Source organism: Hesperophylax consimilis, chromosome 23 (assembly GCF_061612785.1).
Source record: "Hesperophylax consimilis isolate HC1 chromosome 23, BYU_Hcon_1.0, whole genome shotgun sequence".
NCBI classification, from domain to species: Eukaryota; Metazoa; Arthropoda; class Insecta; order Trichoptera; family Limnephilidae; genus Hesperophylax; species Hesperophylax consimilis.
In genome coordinates, this window is record NC_142858.1 from 5,089,952 (window position 1) to 5,115,740 (window position 25,789).

The 25,789-nt window shown below is 33.3% G+C and overlaps 2 protein-coding genes across 5 annotated transcripts in view; one reads left to right on the plus strand and one right to left on the minus strand.

The window, feature by feature from the left end:
- The window catches only part of Ae2 (anion exchange protein Ae2), a 306,359-nt gene extending 297,043 nt beyond the window's left edge, over positions 1-9,316 (plus strand). For all 4 annotated transcript variants that reach the window (XM_089646039.1, XM_089646040.1, XM_089646042.1 and 1 more), the window contains 2 exons: positions 2,847-3,017; positions 4,911-9,316. In XM_089646039.1, the coding sequence (XP_089502165.1) occupies positions 2,847-3,017; positions 4,911-4,985 (246 nt within the window). In that variant the 3' untranslated portion in view covers positions 4,986-9,316. The remainder of the gene's footprint in view (positions 1-2,846; positions 3,018-4,910) is intronic.
- Positions 9,317-11,473: 2,157 nt separating this feature from the next.
- MnM (myomesin and myosin binding protein) lies at positions 11,474-21,014 on the minus strand. The gene is made up of 3 exons (XM_089646136.1): positions 20,881-21,014; positions 16,257-17,780; positions 11,474-14,003 (listed from the first exon to the last, which is right to left on the minus strand). Exons 1-3 carry the CDS (start codon positions 20,948-20,950, stop codon positions 12,514-12,516), a joined length of 3,084 nt encoding a protein of 1,027 aa, XP_089502262.1. The 5' UTR covers positions 20,951-21,014; the 3' UTR covers positions 11,474-12,513.
- Between the last annotated feature and the right edge of the window lie 4,775 nt (positions 21,015-25,789).

Here is a 25,789-nt window from a genome sequence, read left to right on the forward strand (position 1 = left end):
ATAATCAAGCCTCAAAATTTTCGATGGTTAAAAGACGCTAGGTAATAGAGCCATGTTTTTAAAGATGTTCACTAATTTGAGTTGAATATCATCCTATCGAATAGAAATTCAAACGGTTCAAGTTATTTTACATTATCCCCCCCCCCCCGGATACCCAGTATTTCAACTGGCATTTTTTATTTTTTTTTTTTTTTTTATTATTGATACATTTTTTTTACATTATTTCATATTTCAATTTAGTAATGTTGGCCTCACTGGGTTGTTTACCCGTGCTGAGGCCCCCATGTTATAATTTAAGAATTTATACATTTAAAAAAAAATTAAAGAAAAGAAAAACAACATTAAAATAAAGATAAATTTAAAATAAAAAATAAAGATTAAAAATTAAAATATAATTATAACACTAAAAGAAAAATATCAAAAGAGAATGTAAATCGGCATTTATAATGATATATGTGTTTGTGTGTGTTGTGTGTTTTATATTTTTTTTTTGTGTTGCGTGTATATGTTTTATTCTTTTATGAGTATTTTGGTAATAATGTCTTTTTGTTCTTTAATCCATTTTTTTATTTTGTGTTTGAATTTATTTTTATTTTCCTCAATTTTTGTTTCAAGTGGAAGACTGTTGAATGCTTTAATAGCGTGGTATTTATGGTGTCTTTGTCCAAAGGTAGTGTTTACCGTCGGAGTTTTTATGTTTTCTTTGTACGCTTGTCTGACCGGTCTATTAGTGATATTTTGTGTTTGTTGGGGTTTGTTTTTTTGGTCGAAAATGTAGTTTAGTAGTGTTTTAACATATAATTGGCGTATATCAAGTACGTCACAGCTTTTAAATATTTGGTCTGTGTCGGTTAGTTTATGTTTTTTGAGTATTACCTTTAATATCGTTTTCTGTGCGATTTCTATTTGAGCGATAGCTGCGTTTGTCGCTCCTCCCCAAGCAATTATTCCATATTCTATTATTGATTGGCATAGTGCATAATATATTGTTTTCAATTGTTTTATTTTATATATGTTTCTTATGTTTAGGAAAATGTGTATTGTTCTGAGGAGTCTATTTGTGATTTGTTTGATGTGATGTGTCCATCTAAGATTATGGTCAATTAGGATTCCTAGATACTTTATTTGTTCTGTTTTTTCTAGAGGGGGGCAATCGCAGATGTTGGTGTTTATGCATTCGTGTATTTTTATGGTGTTTGTATTGTTTTTTGGCTGTCCTGTGTTAGTTATGCTGTACGTTGTGAATTTTGTTTTCGATATGTTTAGTGTGAGTGTATTTGAGTCCAACCATTTTTTCACTTGCGTGATTCCTAGATTCGCTATGTTATAAACCTTATTCCAATCCTTAGATTTAAATAATAAAACTGTGTCGTCTGCGTAACTAATTATTTCTCCATCTATTTCCATGCTGCAAAGTTCATTTATGTAAATTATGAAAAGAACGGGCCCTAGTATGCTTCCTTGTGGAACTCCGTGTGTAATCGGCAGTGGTTTGCTAGTATAGTTATTAATTTTGACTTGTTGTGTTCTGTCGCTCATGTAGCTTTTTAATAGTTGTAGTTCTTTGTCTTTGATACCCATATTTTCTAATTTTTTAAAAAGTGTTTTGTGGGATATTGAATCAAAGGCTTTAGCCAAATCTAAATATATCGCTTTCTTTCATTCTTTCTACATATACCTAAAGCAGTCTTTGATACCTACATAATCTTACAATCGTCTCATGCTTTATAAGATCCAATTTGTATCCATTTTCTAATGCAGGTCTAAAGATTTTTCATAGAATTTTACACTCAATGAATGCAAACATTTGTTTTCTTCATTTTGCCTTAGGCACCATATCACTCAACTGCAGGTAATAACTGGTATTATTTTCGTTTTATTAATAAGCAGATTCTTTTTTGCTTAATAATTTCTACCCCATTAGTCCCGTACAGGTACGGTAGCATCATTTACTTCCAGTAAGTAAATGGATTTTTAGCTTCTCCATAGTCCTGTTCAGTGTATTGAAGTTAATATCCAGGTAGGTACCCTGTCATATACCTGCTCGCCTACACTGACATCCCGGATTGTCTCCTGCCCACACATGCTTACCAAAAGCATACGTAGATTTTGATGTGTTTATTTGTTGTCTAAATTTTTCAGCTTCTAAGGGACTATGCTGAATCATGGTCTGTATTTAATGGTCTGCTGGTAATCAATATCGACATTTTGCACACCTCTGCGATGTACTATAGCTTATACAGCCCTTTATATTTACTTTATGTAGGATGGTCTCGAACACCAGATGGAAAAGTGTAGAGAACGCATCCCCCGGTCGTACTTCGGACTTGATTTCAATGCTGGTGTTGTACATTTATGACTGTTTTAGATTTCTATAGTGTGATGTATATTATTCTGACTAGTTTTAAAGGGACGCCCCGTATTTTTAGATAGTGGATTAGTTTTTATTCCTATTCATATTATATTCATGGGCCTTTTTCCATGGTTTGCCTCAGGAAATGATTGTGTTCAAAAGTTTATTTTATTTACTTTAATCTTTTTTATTACTTTAACCATGTATTATAACAGCTGAAGCAAGTAGGATTCTCGCATCTCCAAAATATCATATAAGTTTGTGACACCAAGATAATGGGAGAGGGGTAGGGGAAATGATATACAAGAGTTCTGAGTTAGGGTTTTCAGATTTGAAAACAAAAAGTTAATCAATCATGTTTCAATTCTGACAGAAGCATCCCTCAACTTGAGATTTGGTAATTTGCCAGTATCACCAGTCACTCTTTTTTAAGTTACATAATTGATTGGCAGTAATTATATTGTGTAGTAATCATTACATAATTCTGTTTTAGGTTCAAACATGGAAGATGCATATATACACCTTAATCCAGCTGGGATGCTTGGTGTTGCTGTTCTGGATCAAGTACACCAGCTTTTCCTTGGCTTTCCCATTCTTGCTCATCATGTTGATTCCACTACGTTGGCAACTCAAGCACTTTTTCACGCCTATGGAGCTTCATGCTGTAAGTACCTAATGCAGAAACATAATAATCTACATATTTTCGCCCTTGTGCTGTAACTGTGACAATTGTGCAAATAATAATTTAGACACGATTGGTCGCCGGTGTAATGCAATAATCTCACGTACAAGTTCAACCACTCTAGGGCCAATGTAACATGTTTAGTAAAAGACAATGAGGATTGCTTTGTTATTGAATAAAAGAGGTACGATGATTAATATTATATTTATTCAAATAACAAATAGAGCTAGAGACTCTCAAATAACAAGATTAGCATGAACTCAAGGGGTGTGCGACAATTCAAATAATTGATCGCACGTAAGGAATTTAGTAGAAAAGTAGAATAATAGTTAAAAGTGTGACATTGTGTATAACATAAAATATCTGACCTGATTCACCGAAATGGGTGCCATACAACTCTTAGAAAAGAATTGTAAATAAGTGAGAAATTGACATGATGACCAGCGATTAAATATAACTAGCTATGTCCGCCATCAGCGTCTCCCGTGAAATATGTCGACTGGAGCAGTTGCTGAAGGCGGTCTTGGATGGAGTTTGTTAAAGTTTGTTTAAGGTTGTCTTAAAACGGTAGCGGGGCAAAAGTGAACTACAGTGCTTAATTGTCCAAATGGCCAATTAGCAAATTCTTCAATCTCCATTTTAAAACTTAAAATAAAGTACCGAAAGCGAAGTCTATTTTTCTAAGAATTACTTAAGCTAATGTAACCTTAACCTTAACGAAAATAGCTTCATCTTAAACACTATGTATTTTGATTCATTGAAATAAAGAAAGAAAACTGCCTCTCCTGTAAAAATTGCTAATTGGTCATTTTTACAAATAAGCAGGACAGCGACGATATATAGAATCAGGTTCTTAGCACATTCACGGACACAGTGTTTATTGACATCATTTTAGAGGAAATGTGATATGATGCAACTTAAATTATAATAAACTTTTAGTCAGGGACACAATAAGACACAAGGACACCTGTCTATTTGTGTCACAATGCGAATACTTCTATACTTTATAGTGTCACATCAAAGTTTACATTTTTTATTATGTACTGATTTTCATAGACTTCACAAAGCACATGTGTGTCATATGTCAAAACACATGTGACACATAAATAAAGCACTCACTCGTGTCATATCAGGAACCTCTTGTTTTTCATCATTTCCTGTCAAAAGTCTGTCAATGTGTTAACCTCTGGAAAACCATTTGTGCAAGAGTGACAAGAATTTTTTCCGGCCCACAAACCGTTCATGCGCTGCTGGCATTGAAATTTTGCTCTGGCTGGAATTTTTTGATAGCGATTTAAACCTGTATTATGTCATAAGAAAGTGCTTAAAAAATTTAACAGAATCGTTTGCATTTAAAACATTTTTTATTCCATTATATCCCTCAAAAAGGTCTGGTGTTTCACATGTTAAACAAACAAATTAAAAAAGTGAAAAACTTACGAAACATTTCATCGTTGTACATCGATATTCTAAACATAAAATATTGACATATCAGCAGTGCAATGAGAGAGGTGATCGCCAAGCAGTTTACTGGTTTTAAGTCAATCATTTGTTGTAGCCATATAAAAAGTATTACCAGTTTAAACCCCAAACATAAATTTCTTCCCAAATAAAATATAATGTATCAGCAAAAATATGTGAAGTGAAAAGAGCTTCATCTGAGAAAATTAGTGAAGTATGTGGATTTTATCACTCTTTAGTTTTTTTTTTTTTTAATGGTATACATATTGCATTCAAATCAGAGTGTGATATCAATTATACCAAAAGAAGTACTAATCAATTAACAGATTATCTCTTTATCTTGTACTAACTTACGACTTACGTCTCATTATATTCATTTTACCGATTAGTAACAATTTATTATTTCCTTTTTAGTTGGACGGGAAACAACCAGAATTGGATCTTGAAGATGAACCAGACTTCTATGAAGAATCAACGCTACCTGGTTAAATAGCAACAACAACAAATAATGGAGGCTATATCACCATTATAAAAGAAGTAAAAATTGTTGAGTGATATGTTACGGGCCTTATGAAAGGAAGATGGAAGATAAAAATTATATTATAACAAAAATCTATTAAAACTCCCGTTCTGAAGGGAGGTAATACACTTACCCTAAATGAGTGTTTTGTGCGATATCTAAGTTGTTTTTACATATACTGTTCTATGACTTTGGTTATCGTAGTTAAACTATTTGGTACCTAATTAATTTAAATTTTTTTAAATAATCCCATCACTTTTTGAAATATTAGATTTCTATCAAGTCCTGAACAAAATGCCTAGTAGACATTATTATGACATTATTTGAGTTATTTAGAGCCATAACCTAATATTCAGTAGCCCTTTGCCTATGCACTTAAGCAATCCATAACACTACAATTTATGATATCAGTCAGCGAAGTAAAAATTGTCATGAAGCTCTAATCCATTTATCCTGGAAGTAAGCGTTCAGGAAATGTTATAATCTGAGCGCTGATAACTGCGATTAAGAAGTTTTGCTGTAAATTTTACTATATGGACCTAATTACGCTGTACTTAAAACCAAATTTATGACCAAAACCCACCAGCGTAAGATACATGATATGTTAAATGCTACTATTTAAAAATGTAATATATATCTTTGTCAAATAAATAATATTTAATGACCAAATGAAGTTAATTTCCAGTTGAATAAAATATCTATAATTAGGTAATGATAAATTCTAAATTATTTTCTGAACTGATTCATTGAGCTTTTCTATCATGTCTTGTAAATTTATTGAGTGAAATTTAATATATATCAATGTTAATGTTATATAATGTAAAAGAGCTGATACTTTCCTTTAGGTTTCTTTCATTAGAATGATTTATCTAAATATTTTCCATTCAACCAAATATTTTTGATATAACATTTCATTAGAAAACAATTTATAAACGTATGTATTTGGGCATTAAGCATCATATAATTTGTTATTATATTTATCATAAAATCAGTTTTTTTTTAAATACAAAACAAGGCTTATCAACGATATTGAAATAGTTCTTACTCGAAGTACCTGTGATGTACGAATGTTGTTAACAAAATACATACCTACCTGAATATATTCAATTTTCTTATACACAAAAATATTTTCAAAAAGTTTTTAACGAAGAAAGAATATATTTAAAACAACATGAGAACATACTTTCTTTAAAAGATCATTTTTTAATCCGAGAAACGGGGCCATAAAATATTATATTTCTGATAAAAATGTTGAAATTTCGATTAATAAAATTGTTATTACACTTTGATTTTATAACATATTTGACTCCAACGGACTATTATTTTGCAATATGTTCAAGAGTATTAACATCTTATGCAATGGTAGTTAGTACTCCAAAAAGACGAAAACCTATAATATCTGTTTTCTTTTTATTGATTACAGATTAGCTTTGGCCCATGGCCGCATTTTATTTAAATTCATGATGTTATCATAAGCCTACGAACAGACATTAATTTTGAATCTGTTTATTTGTTAGGGAGTAGTTTTAAAATATGGCAGCTTGTGTACGCTCATTTAAATCAAAGTGTTGGTGCACATGTTTATATACAATTTGAAAAGCTCAAAACTATCAACACAATCTGTAAATTTCCATTCTTCGCAGTTATAGTCAATCATATTCAAGTTAAATTATTGTCAACCTCATCCAAACCACTCCAAAGGATAAAAGATTTAGAATTGTCATGGTCATTTTATGTAAACTTATGTAATTAAATAAGCATAGTTTAATGTACCAATGCTTTGGAACGGTCTAACGGGTTGCGCCGCTACTAACACTAACTTGAAGAAGATACTGAGATGCTCCACTAGGATATCTCCAATATTATTTACATTAAGATAAGTAAGTTAACTGCTTTGTAGATTTTAGTAATAAGACATTGTCAATTCAATTTTTGTGAAATCGTTTTCAACTAAGGAAGGATTTATTTTCGAGAAACCACTCTATATGCATTTGTTATAATTTATAATGACTGTCCTAATGTTAATGGTTTTGAATTTACATTTGTTTCCGAATTAGTATTGTCTGCAGTTTGTTAATTAATTTATATATATTAAGGATATGTAACTAAACATATAATATGTACTTTATATGTATACTGTAATAATAATATGTATTCTCATATTACAAACTTTGTCCTATTGTAGTGATATATCTTATGAATTAATGTGGTAAGAAAAGGTTAGGAGGGAGTTGTTGATGGATTTAAAGAATGTGACTTAATAAAATTAAAAGATATACTATTATTAAAAACATTATGCGTTATAAAATATTCTAAATGTGTAGATTAGATTTTAAATACATATTGTGATGTTGGCAAGGCTGGCTCTGCTCAAATAATAGTTGAGACTTGATGTGTTTCAATGATAAAGTGCGCTCGCACTCTAAATGTTAATTAATTCCCAATTCCCAACTCCAAACCCACAACTTGTTGGACTCAAGTTGACTTCACAAGATACATTCTCTTTCACATTCACCAGTCCGCCTGGACTATCTTATTCGTTTTCAATAATAGTTACAAAAATAACATATCTACTGTATAGCTCAACCCTTAACTATACATTCTACTGTACATTTGAAAAAAAAAACTTACTATGTTATTATTTATGGTATGATAGTATGAAAAAATTATGGCCAAAAGCCCTTTATTAAAAAGTATTTAAAAACTAAACTTCATTTGAACAGTGAACAGTATTGTTTCCTGCGTGTGAAGTGGATATATTGCACATACGTGAAATAATCGTACACATCTAGTGATGCGTACATTATCTTTGGTGCCAATTACTCGGAATTAGGTTTGAAGTTGATAATCTTCGTAGACTAGGGGTAGATAGTGGATATCTCTGAAAGGTAGATGGGAATATTATTTCAAGTATTGTGTGGTCGCTTGGGGGGGTTGAAAGACTTATGTATAATATTTGTATTATTTTGTGAATGAAATTGGTTCTTTTCAACTTATTAGTAAAGTTGGCATTTTAGTGGCCTCTACAGTAAAACATTTTGAGGCAAAACTATTGAAAAGAAATTAGTCAACGGGTGACACTTAAGTCTATTATTCTCTACCCTACCAAGACCCATTCTCAACAGCTCGTTTACTTTCCTTGCGTGAAAGATTTACTGTATGAAAGATGTTTATTTAAATTTCTCTTATTTTGCACAAAGCTTTGCGATTGTTTTTATTTCAATATTTGCGTAAAGCATATTATCAGTATCAGTATTCTTAACATCTTTAAATTCTAGTTTCTAAATCAGAAAAAAAATTACAGCATTTTTTATGTCAAGATGCAACAATCACTATTTACTGTAATATCTGAATTTATATATTTTTTACAAATGCCCGGTATCAATTTTACATAAATATTATGTGCTAAAGAAGTGTTTTTTTCAGTTTCATGATTTCTATTAAAAAATATGATACTGAACTGAATGTGAGATATTTAAAATTGACTGTGATTTTTATGTACAATAAATAAAACTCTGTTTCATTGCCAGATAGATGAAAATCAGGAAATATATTTATTTTCAGTCTAATATTGAAGAATGTTTATTTGCTTCGGATAAAATTCTATTTTGCATGAAATAAAATATATTATATTTACATAATTACGAAGGAAAACGAATGTATAGAAAAAAAATTCTCTATAGAATTAAAGATTTGACTATCCTTATTTTTGATGACTGTTTGATAAAATTCAAAAAAATGTGTTTTCCAAAATTATAAAAACTTTATGAGTCCCTTCTTGTAAATTTATTTTTAGAGAATTAATTAAATATATGCATCATTCAAATAGGTACCTACTTAGAAACTTATTAATTATTATTTAACCAAAGCATATATTATCAAGATTGTCTTCACTGTAAAATCATTATAGAATACAATGTAATGTTACAGTAAATTCTTGGTATTACAGTGTTCACGGTATTCTTATAGTGCATAGAGCTATGAGGGTACACTTTATTATATTTGTAGTGTATTGCCTAATGAAGCCGTACAATCTTGACTATATATTATTTTATGTGTCTGTGATGTAGAAGGCAAGTTGTCTCTCAGTATTAATATTTAATCATATTATGATCATTTTCTTTTAAGTTCTGGTTGAAAATAATTATTTATAATTATTTTAGTGTACCATCACAATATAGTAAGTACTTGCAGAAATCATAAAATTTATAATTTTATGTCTTTTCCAATATACCTACTTATTTTTATAGATTTTAATTTTTAAAATAAATATTTCTTCACTAATGTTAAACTTGGTGTAATTTGTGTAGATGATAATAAAATATAGTAGGTACATAAATTATGGATATGTTTGATTTTCATACCTTAATTATGAATCCTGTATGAAACCTTAATATTTTCTCCAGATCATTCTTCAGTATCCTCAATATCTACTCAATAGCAGTATTCACCAATATGCATTTTTACTGCTGGGTATGTTCTAATGATCACAAAATATTGATAGATCTGTGAACGACATAACTTTATTGCTGATTATTCTGATTTAACAGCTCATAAAGCTCATGTGAACTCTGGTGGAGTAAAACGGTACATCCGTGGCTCAAAGTGTCAGACATATAAATCCATCCCTACCACTGCGGTGCAAAGCATGGGTCAAGAGAGTCCGGCTGAAGAGGTCAATTCTCTTTTGATTACAATACATTATGCATTGCCTATACGCTTTTAATAGAATAAAAATGTATAACTAAAATTATTATCAGAAAACAAATAACTACATAGTGTCACCGTACAAGGACATGTCAACGAACTTAAAAGGTTAAATAAAATTAATTTACTAATCACCACGCCGTTTCCAAGCAGGGGTAGGCAGAGAGGATGACCGACCGACACAACCCTGTCTAGTACTTGATTCACTCGATCGTGCCATCTCTTCCTCGGGTGTGTTGAACTTCTTGCGGTTCAGACCTATTTTCTGATAACATTTTAAGTATGATAACAATTTTGTATTGTGGTTTTGGTATTCCTCTCCAAGTCATCATGTTTTTGACCCATTTCCCCATTGCTTTATGAGCTTAATTAATAAAGGGTTTGTCGACGTTCTCATTCTGCACATAGTCTGATGTAACTAAGGCTTAGTTTCATGACTGTTCAAAGTTTGAAGCTCTAAACTTTAACACTCTTACCCCTAGAATCCTATTTCAAGGTATAATTTAGAGTTTAGACATCTTTGGTGCCTACATACTTCTAAAAAACAACTAAAAACAGATTTAACCTCCCCTGAACTTTATAAGGAAGCTTATTCCATTCCAGGTACCATAGTTTTTGGAAGCCAGTTTTTGATAAGTTTTCATGGACCGTGTGGTTAGAGACGTCGTTTCGGTAAGACAGAGATCCTGGGTTCAATTCCCAGTTGGGACCGTCACCTTTTTAATGTCTGTGTCTTATTCTATTTCATATTTCTTACTCTTCAATGAATAAATTAATTAATAATTAACACAAACCTCTTGCAGTGAAAACCATACTATGACATTTCAATTACAATACTTTTTACCAAATTTATCTGAAATTACTCATAAAATATATGCCATCAGTTTTCTATTTAGTTTATATTAAGGTGATAGCTGTTTTGCCCTTCAAATTCATTCTTCTGAAATTGCTTCTGATTCATATACTCTCCTTACACACCTTTCTACCTTCATCCGCTCTACATATCCAATTCATAAGTATCATTTTCTTATTCTTAACCATTACACATACATCAGCTTTGCATTCTCTCCGGATCTCCTCATTTTTAACACAGTGTTAAAAAAACCTAACAACACATGCCTAAGAGGTCGCATTTCTACAATAATCAGTGTACTTTCACTCTTAGTCTGCCAGTTCCATGCCTCACTGCCATATATCAGGGTTGGTGTCAGCACTTTATTAAGGACTGCTAGTTTCGCTTATTTCGATATTTATTTTGTCAAAGTGGTAATTGTATTCAGTCCTCCATTGAAAATTCGTATTTGTTTTCGAAAAGCAATGAGATTCAAAAATCCGTCTTGATTTTTCACGGGTCTGCGCTAGTTAATTAAATAGCTAATTGAGAAAATTTCCAGAAACTTTGATTTGCTGTATTACAATTCCAAAATCAGCAGTATTACAAATAATTCTCCAAAATCCCTCTTTCGGATACTTCAATTTACACCTTCCTTCCTAGACACCAGAGACTATAGATTAAATATCATACAATTATAGTTTGAAAACCACAGTGACTTTTGGTTTTCATTTTATTTATATTAAATACTTAGGCAGGTATTTACTTACTAACAAAATAAAAATGGTGGTTTATTTATTTTTGTAAAATATTTATATTAGATTTTCGTTACAAATTTAATATATTAGCTTTACAGTGGTTAAAATAAGTAATAATCTACTTTTTCTTTAAAATCTTGTACAAATTTAATAGGTTAAGATATTAACTACATTAGAACATGGAGTGCAAGGAACTAAGTTAATCATTATACATAAATAGAATAGAATACACCTTCCTAGTAATATTTCAATTATTTTAGAAAAAAATATATTAAAGAAGTAGGTAAGTGAGAACCAAGAAATTTCTCTAATGTTCACTTATAAAAAATCAGCTATTGTTTTTCAATGATTTTTTAAATATTCTTTATTAATATTTGTATTCAGAATAGAGCTTAGAAAAAGATGGGGAAAGGAAATAAGAAGGGAAGAATGTTTTTATATCTAAAAATAGCAGAGCAATTGTAAATTTAACCCCCATAAAGATTTATTTTATATTTTACATTAGTTATACTAGGTTAAAATGTATATAATGAAAAACGATTTGGGAAATCTGTAGTATTTAGATAATTTTAGTAGCACTGTTTCTTTAAAAAAATTACACCCACAGATAAATCCAAAAAAAAATCACATCCTAATATTCAGATTTGTATGCGAAGTAAATATCATTACATATTATGAAAATTTATATTTGACTGAAATTTTAAGACATAAATTTGTTCTGAAAAATATACAGCCATCTTTTCTAGGACGTTCACTGCCGGATTTGCCCATGAACACACTTTTTTTATCGCATTGCTTTGTTCAATGGATATATTAAAATAATTAATTCTAGTAAAAATAATTGGATAAAATTGAAAGAGTTGTCGTACATCAATATCTCACTGCATAGTGGTCATGCTGATTGTAGCTACTGACTCATCACAAAAATATCTTAATATAATAAGTGTTGGATTCAATTGGTGCATAAACAATGTTATAGAAGAGATGTTTTAGGGCTTTCGATTAATTTCAATTTCCACCATTAAATATTTCCATAAACTTAAATACTTCGCATTATCTACACATATGCACACAACTGTCGCAAACATGCTTCATCATTTATTGTAGTAAAATTTAAAATGTAATATATATAAAAGACTAACAACTGCTGATGATAAAATTAATAAATATAAAACTAAACTTATCAATGAAATGGAAAAATCAGTCTGTCGGAGGCTTTTTGGTGAACAATGAAGGAATCTTTTTTCGCACCGCACTATTCACTTGACGATACATTGTGAGTCCCAAGAAGGGCAAGGCTAACCGCTCGTCCTTGAACAAATACAACCAGAAGGCGACGAGCAATATGAACACATCAATGATGTAGTTTATGACGGATTTCACGTTACTTTCTGCCTCAGCATTCAACTCTGAAAAACTTTTAGAAACTGAAACAGTTTCAATATGGGCGGGCTGTTTGGCGGACGCTGGGGGCTTCTGAGGATCGTTTGTTTTGATTTGTGGTTTGATTTCTTCCTTTTTAGGTGCAGATGCTTTTGGCGAAGCAACTGTTTTTTGGGGTACACTTTTTTGGGGAACAACATTTCTTTTTATTACAGCTTTGACAGAAGCTTGCTTACTATTCATAACATTGGAAGCCTTTGCAATTATTTTATTTTGATTAGCAGCAGCTTTTTTCAAGTCGTTGGTGTTTGTATAAAGTTGTTGTTGAGGCTTTTTATTGTTACCGTATTCCTTGACGATGTTTCCATAGTGATCAGCCACAGTCCGGCCTTCATCTTGAACCGGTTCCAGTTCTTGTTTGACTTGTTTTTCTTGTATTGGTTGTGGATCTGGTGTTTCAAGATTTTTCTCCAGCTTCTTCATGTCTTTTTTGTTATTTTTCTTTTTATCGTTAAACCCATGTTTTTCTAAAGGAAACTTTGCAAACTTTTTGAAAATGGGTACTTTATTTATTAGAGGCTCTGGAAATTTGGCTGCTTTTTCTAAACTTATAGGATCTTTATGTGGAGAGGAGTGTATAACAGGTTCACGTTTTTTCAATATTGGTTTTGGTATGAAGTTTGGATCTGGCAAGGGGGCAGGTTTATTTAACACTTCAACAGCTTGACTAGATTGAGAGCCACCTCTATACGTGGTCTCTTTTGAAGGGTGGTAAGTGGCATTTTCCTCAATTCTGTTTCGCAAACCATCTACGTCTTCATCCAAACTGTCGGAATCAGAAAAATCACTGTCACCCGTTGAAACAGTACTTGCTGTGTAGTCATCTCCAAAATTGCTTCCGGTTTCTTCATTTGTATCTTTATTCAAGCTTTCATTTGAAACGTATTCACCATCATGTGACTTGGTGTTTAAGAAACTGTTTCGATCCTTACCAATGTTTTGGTTGAGAGTATTATCACTATATCTTTTCAGATTATCTTCTTTATCCTCCATTGAATCAATTTTAATTTCTACTGATGCAGGTAAAGATATATAATCCTTTTTTGCTTTAACCTTTTCTGCTTCCTTCAGAGCAACTACTTGGTAAAACCTATTCATTGCCTGCTCATGGAGAAGTTCAGTGGAACTAACAGAATTTCTTAAAGGTCTTATTGGAAAAAAATTATATCCCAATTCCGGAGCAGACAGAGATAATGGAGGAGGAGACATGGCATCCTCCAAATCCAGCTGAAATGATTTTCTTTTTTCTGCAAACAAATTTCATAAATGAATTTCAGAATAAAACAAATTCATAATGCTAATAAATTATTAAAATCGCTTAATAGTGTACCTTCAAGCTACTTAGTATATTGTTGGTATTAGAGGTGTAATGGAAACTCGACAAAGGTAAAAAATTTTTTGTTCTTATTTTCATAAATACTTGTTATCATTTGAGTTTTTTTTACATGTATTTAACTTCTTTATTAAGAAATAAAAGTATTCCCTGGAGGTCTAGCACGGACGATCGGAAAAGCCCTTTGTCAATACAATATTGACTAAATTCGTTATCTATGCTCAGTAAGCAATATTCGCGAGCACGGTCAACGACAATAGACAAAATAGCTTTCCAAATCTAACGCTGCTCCTTGGCTGTCAATTCAATTTCGGTTGACTGTTGATATACGCAACTTCGTTAATAATATCATTCTTTAAGCAAAATCACTGGTTTATTAATTAACGCAATGATGTGGTAAATACTTTTCATCACTGGCTTATTAACGAACGGAGCTCTTGAGAATAGAAAGAATTTGTATACGCGGCAAGTAATCCGTTCAGGCCAATGACACTACATTTGTTGGGGCTCGAGGAAACGAAATTTGCTCGCCTAACGATTTGTGAATAAAGACTTCGTTATCTAATTAACTACCTTGTTAGCGCCTAATAATAATAACTATATCACGTTTTATGTTTCGGATTGTCGAATACCTTTAGTGTTGCGAGTATATATCAATAACTTTACAATATCGGATCTATAGGCGGAACTACCGTCGATTTTTTAGCGATCTAGCTAGCACGATCGCACTATTGATACGCTGACCGATATTGGCAAATCGACATACGCTGGCAATACTGGCGCATCTGTCAGTGAATTAACGTCAGACGACTACGTAAAATTTATAAATACTAATAAATTGACAATGTTCAATTGAAATATTAACTTTAATATACATGGACGATCGAGACGTGATCAATTGATTCCGTTCCAACTTGGAGGAACAAAAGTTGTTAGTCGTTAGTAAAGAACTTGTGAACTAATTAACTCCGTTTTGGCAGTCCGCATGTATTTTTTGACACTAAAAGGGGAGTTAATTAGTTAACGACTAACAACTTTTGTTCCTCCAAGTTGGAACGGAATCAATTGATCGCGTCTCGATCGCCCTTGATCGTGTATAAGTTTCCTTTCAACTCTAAGAGCTTAGTTAGTTCACCTCCATTCATAGCCAGTTATTTTGCATTACGAACGACATTAACAGCTTATCTGACACCTTGAATGGGAGGAAATCAACCACATACAATATGCACATATATCTATATAATAATAATAATATTGGATGTTTTTGTGAAAAATCAACAAAATACCTACATAATAATCGCATTTAGGTCGCACAATATAAATATAAATTATAATAAGTAGCAGGTTTACAAATGAATAAAGAGTTTTTATACTTAAACTATTGTTCTTTAGAAAAATTTCATAAAACATTTTAATATTTGTGCCTGAACTTAAAATACAAAACACTTTTTGGCTTTTTTTTCTTGCATAAATCGAACCGGCGTTAGGTTTAGAAGGGATTTAAACCTTATGGCCATCTACATAAGGGTGTTGTTGTTAGCGGCCAGATTCCAATTATTACAAGACAAAATCCCATATTGCTTATCCTAAAAAATATTTGATCAAAAAAACGCAATAATAGTTGATACATAGTAAAAAACATACGTAAAAATAAAAATAAATTCCGTAATATTTGAAATTTTCTGATTATTATGAAGTTTATAGATAAATTACTACTCTTGCGGTTTTTATGAAGAAAAATATGAATAATGGTATTTTAATGCAATAAATAAACAAAAATAAGTTTTACCACCCCTTGGTTTGTTTATCCTGAAGCAAACTCTGCATACATTGTAAATAAATTATGTCATAAATATACTTCCATACATGTCATCATTCAAAGGGGTAGTTGCAAAATTTCAGGATTAATTCATTGGAAAGAACTGCGTTACATGATTAGAAATAAGATCTGTATTATACGTTGTCTGTAAATAATTTTAAGTAGATAACAATATTAAAAAAAAAAAAAAATGTTGTCATTTTTCGAGGAGAAGAACCAACAGTATATAAAAGCGAAACTTTACATTATAAGGTCGCAATAAACATCGCAATGTTGTATTTCAATAAACAAAATGTTAAACAGTACATGAAAATTGCGCAACAGATGTAAAAATGTAATAGAATTTACCTGAATTGGGTTTTTCTTTGTCGGGATACAGAACCAACATAAACTCTGAGCTTCCATGTTTCATTTTATCAACGTCCAATGAATGCTGTACCCTTTCGGTATTAGAATTCTTCAAATGGTTGTTTCGCTCAAAGCTTGTATCAATATTTCTGTTTTTTTTGGGTGGGAAGTTTGCTGGAATTTCCAAAGTAATTTTCTTAACATTTTCAGTATCTTCATCAAATATCGGGGATACGTGTCGTTTCCTTCTAGGCACAGCTTGAGGGGTCTCGAAATCACGTTTATTACTTTCGTGCAATACATCATCATTTAGCATATCCATGTCATTAAAGGAGGAGGAACTCGCTTTGCCTGGTATAAATATTGATCGCGTCTCCTCGCTTGGTTCGCTCATTCCGTAGGGACTTTCCGCTTTTACGCGGAATCGATATTCGGATCCTTCTATCAAATCGAACAGGGTGGCCGTTAACGTTCTACTTGTTCCGGCTTTTAACCAAAAGTTCCACCCGGTTCTGTAGTAATCTATAACGTAGTTGCTGACCTGACAGCCTCCGTCATCATTGGGAGAAATCCACGTGAGGGAAACTGATTTATCGTCATTCTGGGTGACTGTGACTGATACGGGGGGGTCTGGTCGAGCTGTGATTGTCACCAAAAAGGAGGCAGAGTCTTCTCCCACTGCATTTTTAGCGTTTATTTGATACTCCCCTCTGTCTTCTCGAAGGGCGTTTTCAATTCTCAATGTGGAAAACTTGTCGGTATTGGATATAATAATCCTTTCAGTCGAAAGAAGAAGGTTTCCATCGTGCCTCCATTCCACAAAGGGAGCCGGCTTACCAGCCACGGCCACCTTCAGGAAAATAGTCTCATCGGTCTCGTACAGGAGTCCTTCCTCGTACTGGCGGGGCAGGCGGATCCTCGGGGCGGCCTTCAGCGTAAGGCGCGCTCTGCACACGGCGTGCCCCCCTCTGTTAGTGGCGGTGCACTTGATCTCTCCCTCATCGCTCAGGGAGGTCTGGTGGAATATCAGCGTGCTACTATTGCCTTCTGTAAGGATGGCCGTTCGCCGGCTACTAAATATTTCGAATCCGTCCTTGAACCACGAAATGGTAGGCGGAGGAGCTCCTTCGAAGAAAACTTTGAATTCTACTTTATCGTTTTCTACACAGCTGGCGTCTACCAGGGCCCGGATGAATTTGGCGACGGAGACGGGTGCCTTGTCAAGCGACACGGTGAGGATGTCGGAGATCGGTCCGGGCGCGGAGACACCCACAGGGTTGCAGGCCGAGACGCGGAACTGGTAGTGGAAGCCGGGCTCCAGACCCGTGAGCAGCAGCTCTGGGCGCGCGACGAGCGGCGGGGCCGTGCGCACCCACGCTTCGCTGCCCAGGCGGTTGCACTCCACGCGGTAACCCGTCAGGGTGGCGCCCCCATCCCTGAAGGGCGGCGCCCAGCGCAGGGTCACCCCCTCCTCCGGCCCGCCCGCTGGCACCAGCTCCGGTTTCCCCGGCGGGGTTGGACATTCTGAAATCAATAATAGGTGGCAGTTGTGAAAAAGGACACTAACGATGCCTTCAATTAATTTCTAACATGACGTCTAAAAATACAAACATGAGTTCGAAAAACGGGTGTGGTAACTTTAAAGTACCTATCTGTTATAATATAGTTACTAATAATGTAAATAAGCTATCCAAAATATTTTACAATTGTTTCAATGGATTTCCGACCAATTTTGTTTGAATGGTGAGTTTTTGAAAAATAAAACTCCAAAGTGGTTTTAGATGTCGCGCAAAAACGCAAATTATATTGTGTACTGAAGAAAACACGTATCTAATTAACTACCATATTGCGTAACGAGTGAAGCATGAACCATCAATATTCTATTTACGTTCAACAAAACACAAGAGCCGCTGAATCTTTACTGGAATTAGCTTTGATGGAGCTTTGAAAGACGAAATGTACATTTCCATCGGTATTCAATTTGGGATTTCCACGACATCATCAATGACTCCGTGTACAAAGATTCAAAATTATTCCTTCTATAACTCTACAAGACAATGAAGAACAGTTTCGACACAACGCAAGGTTGTAGCAAATAACGATGACATTTGATATTGGCAAGTGATATTGATTTTGTATCGCTGCACGAGCTGTCGGTCACAGATTTCTTCTTGATTGTCTATGAAAATACATATTATTGCGATACTTCTGAAAGCATTATTCTTCACAAGTCCGTAGCTTGAACGAGGTAACGGAAAACATCTAAAAACAAACATGATCGTAAATTACATCATCGAGTGAAAATTCAATTTTCTAATCTCTCGTGGTGTTACAAATCAAGTTTCAGATTGCATGATAGTTTTATTAACAGATAGATTAAAAACAATATAAGTATCATCTGAAAATATTATTAGACGCAATTTTCCCAGTTTCCATTGGCATGTTTACATTGTGATGAACGGTTTGCGGATATTTCTCAAAGTGTTACAGAGCGGATATAAATAATAATAATAAACATTACTCGTTTCCACTGAAAAATCTCTGAAGCATCTTGATAAATTTATGCAAAGTGCTCATCATGTTGTAAACATGACAAATTGATGATATAATACAGCAGTATCATATTATGTCTCACTAAATTTCCTGTAGGAAAATGATTTAGGAAAATCTCAAAGTTTTACGATGTCCCCGTTATGGAAACATAGGCATCGGTTCATGAGAAATGTTAGATTAGCTCCATGGAAGAACAATACTTTCTCACAACTATTCCAATGTTTACTATATATAGATAAAAGCAATGAAGAAGCCCTTAAGACATTCCCAACAATGTTACATTTGCTCCATGGAAGAACTTTTTTTCTCACAACTATTTCAATGTTTAATATATATGACATAAGAGCAATAAAGAAGCTCTTACGACAATCCCAACATTTGTCCCAGAAAAGTCCAGTGACTTTCTTATTCTTGAGAACTTTCTTATAGGTACTACTGTTGGTGTCATTTTCGCGTTGAAATTTAATGGAGAAGCATCGATTTGCTAATATCAAAAAACTACTACAGCATCCGTGTTACGTCTGACGTTCCCTAAGTTGCATGTTTTTGCCCCAACCTGTACGTGCCCGTTTATTGATGAATGGTGAATGAAAATACTGAAAAAATGGTTTGTGTGTTCGCCTCACTATCCCTGATAGCTCTCTCATTATGTTGGTCCACATAATTAATGACAAAAAATATCATTCAAACTTAACTCTGCTTTGGATTCCTGGACATGTTGGCATCGCGGGTAATGATATTGCGGATTCCTTGGCAAAACAATAAGCATCTAACCCTTTCATACCCCTATCTGACTTTTTTTTTCATCCTAAAAGATAGATCCCGCAATGTTTGGTCAAAGTATTGGCACATTGCTAGTCAATCCAGGGGAGCTTGCTATGCCTCAATACAAAGGACTATCCCATCAAAAGCGTGGTTTCGATAAATTCCCTTTTTCCAAAAAATAAATTTCCTCATTTTTCGACTGATTATTGAACATTGTTCCGTTCTTCACCTTTTTAAAATGCACGTGCTTGACTCCTCAGATTTTACATTATGTGGTCTAGACATGGGAATTTTTGATCACATATTTTTTGGCTATCCCCCCTCTAAACTAATATCCTCTCTTCTATCAAGCCTTATCTAAAATGTCCTCCCCTCCGTTCAACATCGTATCTCTTCTAAGTCTGAATTGAAATTTGTAAATTAAACAAAATTAATATAAAAATTCACTTTCCCTCTCTCCATTATTTGAAATTATGACGTAGAAACACTTGAAGGGTGAAAGCCATAAATATTTCAATTCGAAAAATGTTTATATATAAAGTTAATAATGTAAATGCAATCTCGTTTTGATTAAAGACAAATAAAGGCTTTACACAGTTTTGGCCAACTTTTCTAAAACCAACCAACAGCGATCATTCACTTTTACTACAGAAATTTAATTTAGATTTTATATTCAAATGATTGTCGGTGTTTGCAAGTATATTTCATCAACCAAATGAATATCCTAATAATAATATATAATATGTTAATAATAATATCACCGCTACAAAAAAAACAATTAGTGAAACTGTTGTGTCTATTGTTAAAGAATAAGAGTGGATGTCACCGGGGATTGACAGTAGTTAATAATCATCTTATATCGCTGCTGGGCAATATAATAATACTTTGAAAGATCCAAAAAGCTAATGATTGTGTTCGCCTTGACAACTCAAAATCTTGGCTCGATAATACTGTTTGACGTGATAAGATTACGAAAAGAACTAGTGTGGCAGAATTGCGAGGCATAGTTTCCAGGAACCGATGGCGTCCAGGTACCCGAACACCTGTTGCCGTGGTTGACATTTAAATATTTAGGAATGGTAGTGAGGATAGTATTAATGACGAGAATAATGCCATCATAAAATTAAAATTAGGGAACGTCCAATCGTAATCACGGAGACTGGCCGGCGGGCGAGACGCTAGACTCCCGCGACGCTGTCTCTATAAATAAGCTAAGGCGTCCTCTGCCTCAGCCCGATATAGCGTATCGCGTTGGCGATTGCATTCCTGGCGATTGAAAGGGAATTTTAATAAGGAACGATCGTACCTGCGGATTTCCAGTGCACATTTTTTCTCTGGCGACGGCTCGAGTTGGACCCTGAATGGTGGTTCCCCATGACGGCGGCACACGCGCCGCGCGGCAGTCGGCCACTGCTGAGCGCTGGCCGGACCGCGGGGCCAACGCTAGGCGGTAGCGCCCGCCTCCACCGACCGAGCACCGTCGCGCCGTGACGCGTGCCGCGCACACGTGCACGTCCATCCCGTCACACCTCATACCAGTCAATCATTCCACCAAAATGTCCTTTCCGATTCTGATAACTTGGAACATCTTGGCTCCTAAACATGGAAGGGTCTTGTCTACTCTCCATAAAATGGAAACACAGTAAAAGCTCTTTTGTCGCCGCACTTACATAATATATATCGTGCTATGTATATAGAGTACAAGTAAAAAAATACTTATAGCATTTTTTCAATCTCCGGGGAAAATATTCACGTGATTCACAACAAAACCAAACGTTGCGAGTGAAAGTGCTTCTAAAGCATATATTTCCATAGAAAATATATGGATTTCAATTAGTTCAGATATCGTAATGCGCTTCTTATGTAGTGTACGACGACCAATAAACAACAATAAACACATACATCAGTATACAGTTTACAGCAACCTTGAGGTGATTTGTCATATAAACGGCGCTATAGAAGTTATCAAATTATTATTGTTATTTAAATAACTATCTAGTAAAATAAAATTGTTAAATTTCCATACCCACACCAGGTAATATGACAAGGGATAAGCTTATCACCGATCCTTTTTTACGTCTACATTAACAATTTAAGCGATTAATCATCTCGGCAAATGTAGGTTGTCACCTGGGAAACAACATTGCGTATGCAGATAACGTGGTCATTTTGTCGCCAACCATTTAGGACATGAGAAAGCTGTTAAAGATATGCGAAGAATAGGCCGCAGAGCATAATATGATCTACAACCCTACTAAATATGTGTTGCTAGTATTCAAGTCAACGGAGGCCCTACCAAACCACACGCGTTAAATACACTAAAACACACTAAAAACACAAATACACATGATAATAACAGAAAAAAATCCGACATCAAATACTTAGGACACATCATAACAGCGGAGCTAAATGATGATTCTGATATTGAGCGACAGAGGAGATCACTGTGCATTAAGGCAACTATGAAATAACAATTGTAGCCCAGAAGCAAAAATACAACTTTTTAACACAAACTACACTAGCTTATATACCGTCGAGCTATGAACTTACTGCAATAGAGCGTTTCTAAAAAGAATGAAAGTCGAATACAACCACGCGTACCGTATGCTTTTTGGATTGTTCCGGTACTGCAGTGCCACTGAGATGTTCGAAGAAGGACGATTTCCCGTATCAGAAAACGGATCACCAGCTACAGAACGTGACTAGCTGCTCTTATGATGACAGCACCCAACTTCTGGTAGGGTCCCATTTACAAGCGATCTAGCCAATTCCTGTTGTCATATATATCTAAAAGTTTTACTTTATTTTCATTTTCTTATTTTTTTTTTACTCATTATATTTTCCGACTTTATATCCGGGTAAAATCTTCCCCACAGGAAAAACTAAACCCTTCCTCACACTTTTCCACAAATGACCATCTAGTCAATCCATATTATGTAAGTGCATTATACAAGCATAATAAATACAAAACAATACAAAAACAACACGTCAAATCACCGGAGATCAAATGGTAAAATAATTTACCGACTCCAGATATTTTCATATCAGAGGGTTCGACTCGGTAGAATTTCTAATTGGACCTATAAATCCTACTGATCCATCAATATAAATATTTAAAGAATCTTTCTTAATCCTACATGTATTTAAAATGACTGATTTTTGCATTTTTATGTATAAATTCTTTGACTATGAATTTTGAACGAGAGAGCTAGGTATAATGCCAATAGCCGAAATAACAAATGGTAATACAATTGTTATAGTCTGAGAATGCCAAATTCTTTTAATTTCATTTCCTAAATATGTGTATTTTTATTATTATTATATCATTATTTTCTTTTCTGTCTTACAATATTTTTATTTTTACTTTATATTATATTAAATGGAATTCGTGGGATTGCACCACCCTCCCCAAGATTTGGAATAAGATTTTTTTTAAATTCTCTCAGTAAAAGTAATCGTTGCAGTTTATAAATTTGAAATCTCCCTAATGATAAGTTATTATATTACACTCTGCAATGACAGCGAATTTTCAGTCTCGAATCTTAGAAATGTCGTGCATTCATCTATAACTATATTTAGTAAGCAGAAAGTCTATGATACTTATATCAAACGCATTTCACCAGTTTCAAGAAAAGCATTCATTAGATAATACACGATGAAAGATGATCCTGTTAAAAAAAGTGATAGTATGCCAATTTCCTGATAAAATATTAGTCGTTCAGAATATATCGAGAACACGTGTTCTTTTTCTAATAAATATCATGATGGAATGCGACAATATAAGTTCGTAAAAAATAAAATTGCTATCTGTATCAACACGTGTTCCGACATCCTCAAAAATCTTCGCTTTTAACTGATACTTTGTTGGGAACTCTGTCAATTCATTTGTTAAGGGCCAGCAGTCCGGTTTTTAACAGGCAAACGAATAATTTGACCAGATTTATAATAAAATAACAGTATTTTATATAAGTAAGATTTCTCCGTTTGTGAATATTATTGATGCGTTCATGTAGGCGGAAAAGCTTAACCTAATTTTTTTTCGTTTTTTGCTTTTTCCCATAGCTCGCAAAAAAGCTTTTGTTATACCAATCTTTAAACAAGAATGTAAACATTACATAAACAGCTATCTACCAATAAGGCTACACAGGAAACTTTTTCAAAAATATTGGAGAGAATATTAAAAAAAACAACTCCTCTCCTAATTACAATATTATGGGAAACACAGTATAGTTTTAGGGACAACTGTACTGGTTACGCCATTGAAACTATTATAGATAATATATGGTCATTCATCATTTATACGTATATTATACTTTATACCTCCATTATGTACAAACTTTGCAATTCAAACTTATAATTTTTTTTAAATAATATATATAATAAGCTTGAGCCAGGCTAACTGGATTAGTCGATAAAATATAAACAAACACGCTCTTCCCTCATTTCCATTCTCGAGATAATAGTATATTTAGAGAAGATATTGAAATAGTCTTGTTTTCTGACCTTCGTTCTGTCATCTCAATGCTGTTTTTTGTTGCGTTTTATTCCATCATCGTAGCAGATGGAATAAAACATTAAAATATTGGCGCATTTTCTTACTTTTTGCCATCAATTTTAAGTCAGTCAACAAATCGACAAGAGTTTCCAAATTTAAAGCTATCCGTAGTTGATATTGTAATATTATTTTAACCATATTTTTAAAGACTGGATAACTTTTATACGATAAAAATAGAGGAACAATACGTAAAAAGTAAGTAACCCACGACGATACAGTTCCGAGATAGTCGCAAATCAATTGAAATCAAGAAAATAACGAAAAGTACAGTGGAGTATTTAATTTGCATGCCTATTTGTTTCCTTGTTGGTTTTATAGATAGCCCTGATTTACTTATCCTAATTACCTTCCATTTACCAACTAAAATTACTCGATCAAAAATTATTTTTAATTGCAACAATGTCAGGACTGAGTCATTTTGATACCCGCTAGTGCGTAGAATGCGTGCTGTTGGCAATACTTTCTCAGAAATAGTAGTTGCATTCAACTGCACGGAATTAGAATCGGTTACAAGAAGGCTATAATAACACACCTGATAAATAAATATTACAATCAGGATTTATTATTATTTTGCTTGCGTTCTATTTTACAACTTATTATTATGTATAACAACATGTTGTATTTACGTGAAATATAAATAAAATAAAATATACAGAGTGTCCGGGGGTAAAGTGTGCTAACTTCGGAGGGTTCTATTCGAAGATTCTAGATGAAGTAAAAAAGATTTCGAATTCCAACGATTTAAGGTAGTTTTTTGAATAAAAAAAAAGTGAATTGTTTGTATGGGAAAAAAATATTTTTGTATGGGAAAAATCATTATATCAAAAAAATAATCCTTACCTGTGCAACTTGAAATGAAGTTTTTGCTAGTATAAAGCCACCTATATAGCTTTTCATAGATATACCAACTTTTTTTGTGGAGTAATATTTACAGACTTTTAAAAACAAAAAGTAATTTTATCGAGTATCAGTTTTTGTGTCACTCCCATAGACATATGAACTAATATTCATATGTCTATGGTCACTCCTCTCTGGTAGTGATGATGATTGGTGCAAAAGAAGGGGGGGTGTCATTAATTTGTTATGCATTTGATTTCTCATATAATTTTGATCCTAGTTGGAAACAACAACATTCATTAGAAAAAAATATCTAATGAGAGGCGCCATGTAACCTGTGTTATAGTCACATAAAAATAGTCTCGTGGTCGGATGTTCAAGTGATAAGGGTGTATTATAAACTCTGGTGTTTGTTTCCAGAATTTAATTATGTTTTTAAGAATGTGTGATTATATGGGAACCAATAGGAATATGACATGCCGGTTTGGGATTTATTTATTTATTTATTAACGCCCTTTTTCGGGGCTTTTAAGAAAGCTTTTATGAAAGAAACTAACAGCTTTGCCAATCATAAGAAAAAAAACTTATTGTTTAGATTTGGGTATTTATTTTTTTTTTTTTTTCAGAAAATAAGAGTTTAAGCATGAAAACTGTAAAGATGTGGCTTATAAATGAAAAATCTGTATATCTATAAAAAAATAGAGCAAACAAAGAAGAAAAGGAAGGACATTATTTGAAAGTTTTAATTTTAATATAAATGAATGTATTTTTTTTTCCTTTCACTAACAAGCTTTTTATTTCCAGAAAAAAAAATTAAAATAAC